This window comes from Octopus sinensis, linkage group LG5, assembly GCF_006345805.1.
Source record: "Octopus sinensis linkage group LG5, ASM634580v1, whole genome shotgun sequence".
In the NCBI taxonomy this organism is placed as follows: domain Eukaryota; kingdom Metazoa; phylum Mollusca; class Cephalopoda; order Octopoda; family Octopodidae; genus Octopus; species Octopus sinensis.
This window is the reverse complement of record NC_043001.1, coordinates 37587613-37593910: the sequence shown is the minus strand read 5'-3', so window position 1 is coordinate 37593910 and position 6298 is coordinate 37587613. Positions and strand designations below refer to the sequence as shown.

The window sequence follows — 6298 nt, the reverse complement described above, 5'->3', positions numbered from 1 at the left end:
ATAGTTGTAATATTTGCTATGATACATCATCACATGCTACCATAATATTCATCACATGATGTACCATCACAATTAATCAACTTTATATAACAATTTACATACATACATAGGATATTATGATGCACCATATATTACAATGTGTGTCTCAATGTTTCACAACATACATATTAACTTCATATTACATATACTACAACTCAAATGCATAGCATACGTCATTTTAAGATGCAACATATGTTACACTTCACATACACATAGCAACAGGTTTATCTCAAATATGCACATGTATATACAAATACTCTTAAAAACACCACAAAAATATCATATCATAAATATACTCCACATGTACTATATCAAAATGCAATAAACACCATATGCTATACCATGCTTACACAATATACATACATGCAAACATACATGAGTAACAAGTGTAAAAATTCCCCTCTCCTACAGATACATATACATACCACTCATACAAACTTCACACATCACTCATGTATTCCTATGTATCATGCTGCTGACACAACTTCTACAATACATATAACAGAGTGCATATTATATTAACTTTGCATGCACATATAATATACACTACCACCTGTATATAAGTGTGCTTATATATAGTATGAAAAGATCAAAGATAGCAGACTTATTGCACAAACTAAATATCTCACTGTAATATTAATAGAATTGAATCAGTTTCCTTCTTCAGCCATTTTTTCCTCTAAAAGTTTCTCCAAACATTTCCCAATTTACACTTCCTTCTTTCAAAAACTGTACGTTTTAATAAGACAGTTTTTGAGTAGCTAAATTCTCTGGTGTGAGGTTTATTAAATTTCTTCAGTTATATCAAAGAAATCTTCCTAAATATATTTATAAGTAAATTACATGTTCAATAATGAAATATGAATTTTTAAATAACATAGTGCAAGGAAGATGAACAGAAACCATAGCTTTTGAAAACCTTCTCAGACTGTTGAAGTCAATAAGGTGATATTTAACTTGAACGTCTGTAGAAAAAATTCCAACTGAATGTCTGTAAAAAAAATTCAGACTAAAAGGTTGCATTTCTGGAGGGGAAGGATTGATTCTAGTGTTTAATATATGGTTTGGGAGTCATGGTGAGGACATGAGAGGAGAAGGAGATAGGGTAGTGCATCAGTTAGGCTTCAACAGAGCTACTATGTAGCTATCTTATCTAGGGAATCTGGCACTATAGATATAATAGAAAAGATAGAGAACACATCATTTAAGTATGCTATTGGTTGTAGTGTACTGGTGATTGCAGGTTTACTAATCAGTCAGTTGGCCTTTATTTGGATGTAAAAGTTTGTATAATAGCCATACTATATCAGATATGTGATATTATAATGTGAGTTGCACTTCTATTTTGTACAGTATCAGCAACTGTGCAGAACTGAAGTTTTTCAAGTTTAGACTCACTTAATTAACATATCTGTAGTGTTACATGAATGAACATACCTCGGTGCTGTTGAATAAGTTTAGTTTGTAATGTGCCCATTGGAGAGGGTTTTCAATATCTCTGTTTATGGGAGCATCATCTTATTCATAATTTAACTTGACATAACCATAAGATTTAGTAGTATGTGGAAACTCAACTTGCTTTTGGTTTTCAATAAGCATGTCTTCACTTGTGTTGTTGGAAAAGGCTTGAATGTTAAATCTTCTTGTTCTTCTCTTAATAACCTCACCATCAACAAATAAAAATACATTAAGACATCACTGCAATCAGTATAAAATATATTTAGTATGGAACAAGATGTGTAGAAGGCAAGGAATAACAGACATAATACTGATGATAATAATATGAACTTCAAAATTTAGGATTATTTAAGAGATCATTAATATATCAATTCTTCATAATGGCATGAGGTTGTTTAGGTTTTAACTCAGTGACATGCCATATTATGTCTATAAATAAATTAATCAAATTAATAACCAGTTGGTATGATTTATAATTTACAATTTTTTCTAATTTTAAGATCAAGATTTAGTTATAGTAATGGTTAAATAATAGCTACTTGTTTTAAAGCTGTACAGATTAGCATTAGCAGAATATTACTGGTTCTCGAATTCCTTTGATACATGTAGTTAGCAAATATTTACATTACGTATTTAACAAATGACATATGTAGTAGGATAATTCGGAGAAGCTTCTATTAAATGGAACTTAATCCAACATTTAATCTTTAATGTTTGAAAGTTTAGTATAATCAATCTCAGCCATAAGCTAGTTTTCATACATTCTCCATGTCTTTGTTTCATGTTCTTGCTAAACCCAAGTTTGTTGACAAAATTTCGTAAAGAAATATTCTGGTGAAATCCATCTACCATAACAGTTTAATTGCTGTTTATACCATCATCTATTAAAAATGATATGGTATTCATTTCATTTAGTCACTCATTAGTTTGTATTTTGCTTATAGGTCTTTGTGTTTCATCTAGTCCAAGAAAGCAGTTCTACTGACTCATTAAAAACCTTTCCTGTGATAACTCATTGTTGGTTTATTCTTGAAAATCACTTTGGTGCTGGTTGGTAACTTTGAAAATAACATCGTTATTTCCACATTTTTTCAATCATTTCTGAAAATTTTATAAGATTAAGCAAATAACCAACCCATTTTGATAAACTCAAAGTCCTGTCTTTAGGCACTCTTTCATTGAAGCAGAGACAATTATTCTAAAATAAGGCCGTAAAAGGACTTAAACCTTAAAATGCCTAACATTATTGCCAAGTTAATTCTGTTTTCTGACCATATTAATCTTCAATGCATGTGCTAATTAATTTTCTAATAACATTTTCTCAATTCCTGCAGTAAAGTACCATTAAAGAATTAATGATACTCTAACCAGTATTTTCTAAATTTCAATACATTGCTCTGTTATTCAATTATTATTCTTCTTTCTAATTTTCACAATACTTTTACATGTTTATCCGTCCAAATACTACTGGAGATCTTTGACAAAATGCATTTAATAGTTCAGCTAATGTGCTGAGATTTTCTACAAATGACCTTTAATAATTACTCTTCATCTCCAAATACCTGACTTCTGTATTAGCTTCAGATTTTGTAACACACATTTTGTATTCAAAACAATCCTATCAATTATATATTACAGGTGTCAAGTTGCACTTGAAAAAAGACCTATAATTTTTGTAAGTGTTATTATAAACACTTTGGAGCTTATTTCAAATTTTTAAAAATTTCTTCAAATTTCTGTTGGGGTATGGTTATGCTATCAATATTAGCATCATACTTAGATTTTCCAGCTAACAGTTCCTAAATGTAAACAAAATCAAACAATAAGCATACTCACAATCAAATTAAACAAAAATAATTCCAATCTGTAAGCTCATTTATTAGTCATCATGCTGCATGTGACTTTAAAATCAATAAACATCCATGTAGTTTGATCAGACATTCTCTCTAATATTAATGGTTTGGACTACATTACATATTTTACAGGTCCTAACAGTCTGTACATTTCATCTGTATATCATGCTTTTACAGTTTCTGACTAAAAACTAGCAATGATTTGATATTCATCCTTATTTTCATTTCAAATTAAGAGCACAACCATTGGTTCATTTCACCACCTTTCATTTTAATGATGAGTTTTAAGAATTTTGTAACTTTGTATCTGGTCAACTGTAGATGGTTAATTACCCAGTTTCTGAAATTTATTCGAATTACCTAAACATAATCAATAATACTGTACAAGCAAATTGTACAAGCAAACTGAGACATCCAAAATAATTTTTTTTCTCGAAAGAATATAATTTAATTGAATATAGGTTATCAACCTCAGAACCAAATTAGAACTTGTTGCATATTTCTGTCTTTTGTAATAGGCAAAACCACTTTGCTTTATTTTTTGCAATCAACTTAGTAGAAATAATTAGTTTTGCTAAAATACTGAATGCCAGAAAGAGTATCAAATCCTTTCTTATTAAACTAAGATAAACACAATTGCAGGAATTTATGCCTTTCAGCAATTTTGCAAAATGTCATTAAGACATTGTGTAACTGTTCTGGTTGTTAAAGTATTCAATAAAAAATTCCATCCTATGATAATTTGAATATCATTTGTCTCACTAAATAGCCACCAATCATGAAAAGTGCAACAGGAGTATGATGACAAATGTATTCTAATAATCAGTTAAAAAGAGTTCTGTAAAGATGTTAAAGAAGATAATGTTAATTAAGTTGGAATTATATGGCTGAAGAGGAATATCCTGGAAGATATAACAATAATAAAAACATTAATGTTATTGTTGTTTAATGTTTATATCCAAATTACTGTTTGATGTAGTTTTTATACTAATGTATTACACAATACAGACAATCTCTATAATCAGCAATGAAATATGCATGCTGATTACTATATGTCTTATTAGACATACATTCAAAGGATATGAACTTGTTGCTATAAGGCTGTAGCAGCTAAATTTATTCTTTGAAATATAGGGCATTTTCTCAGAGAAAGCAATCATTCTATGTGCAAATTATTTGCTACTTATAAAATACTGTACAAGCAAACTGAGACATCCAAAATTGTTTTTACTTCTATGATCAAACGACATATATGACTTAAACTTTCGACTTGACCAAAAATAATTGGTAATCATATAGACTTATACACTAGTTAAATATCAAATTATTTTGTTTAAGAAATTCATAATTTGTTTTTTTTTTTTTCCAATATGATTTAAGGACATAAAAATCAATTATCTAATTGTGAATATCCCTGAATTTTTTTTTCCATTAACCTTGTCTATCTTCTAAACAACACTGCCATGAAAATGCCCTTTCGCCCACTAAAATCAAACTCTAACCTCTTTACTCTACTTTTGTAGACTCTAGGAAATGTCTGAAAATTAAATGAAGCAATATCCTTTCTTTCTCTCAATATTTTCATGTTCATTCAAAACTAAATCTGAAATCCGTATGTAAAGAAATTTGGTATTATTGAAAGGAAAATAAAATGACTAAAAATAATATTTTTGTACAGAACTCACCCACCCCCAGCAAAAATATGTTTTCCTAATGTTGGAAGACACTTTATTTACCTATTGACAACTCATCACTATTTAAGATGATTAAATTCAGTGGTATTGCTACCAATACAAACTTTTTAATTCCTTATTGGTACTCTTCTGGTTTAATTTTTTATATTTATACCACTGTTTATCCATTTTATGGTTTGTTTCTCTTTTTTTTGTATTTTCTGTTGAGAATGACATTGTTCTGTAGATATGATAAAACTCCATTTTTTTCAGTTCAACTTATTCATATATATTTAACATTCATTCAGACTCCCACACTCTAGAATATTGATTAGCCAACAATTAGCTTATTTATTTGTTTATCATGATTTGATATTTTCTAAGTTAATTTATTACTTCTAGGGAATGACTGATTATCTTCTAGAATTGGTAAGATGGCATTTCACTACTAAATAAATATGAAATTACTACTTAGAGGAACTTATGTATGTTTTGAGAAAACAATTATATCACTAAGATGGATTGTGGGTTACATATGAAGATTTGAAAAGAGATATCAAGGGCCTCTTGTCAGAGTGGTTCAAATAATATGTGATATAAGATATATCCAGTTTCTTTCTTGAAAGATTAGTATAACTTAATTTGTAGTGAGTCATTATATCTCCCCAGCCCACAAAAAAAAAGTTTCATTCCAGTTTACAACTGAAATTTCATTTTGTCTGAATGATATCTGTGATGTAGAACTCAAATAATATACAAGTACCTTACTATACTAGCTCCTCATGTTTAAACCAAACAGGGTCCTTTAGATTGAAACTAAATTGGATCGTGTAAGTGAAAGTCATACTGAAAAGCAAAGGATAAAAAATAAAACAAACAAATTATTTAACAAATTGTTGGAGTACTTATTTTCTCCACATTGATATCTTTTTTGTATAAAAACTAGAAATATCGCCATGAGGAACCATATAAAAGTATTTTCAGATATATTTTTGTAATGGAGACCAGTTAGCCTGCAATAGAACATTATAACTGCCAATAACGTCTGCTATGTTGTTGATTTTATATGCCTTAAACAAATTATAAAGGAAATATTTATAAAATTTGCACAGATATAATTGCAATGGCTCTATGTTTTTAGTGCTTTATCCCCTGTAATGTGAAATTTAGCTATTTGCATACAACTAAGTATAATAATTGTTTTATATTTCCAAGTTGTTATTTATGAAATTGAATGTAATATTTTTGTGAGTTAGAATAACATATATCAACATA

At 28.9% G+C, this 6298-nt stretch overlaps 1 protein-coding gene across 1 annotated transcript in view; it reads left to right on the top strand.

Moving 5' to 3' along the window:
* Positions 1-5700, top strand: part of LOC115212364 (transmembrane protein 117-like) — a 169355-nt gene extending 163655 nt beyond the window's left edge. The window contains exon 9 of the mRNA XM_036503331.1: positions 5426-5700. Coding sequence (XP_036359224.1) covers positions 5426-5479 — 54 coding nt within the window. The 3' untranslated portion in view covers positions 5480-5700. The remainder of the gene's footprint in view (positions 1-5425) is intronic.
* The last annotated feature ends 598 nt before the right edge of the window (positions 5701-6298 follow it).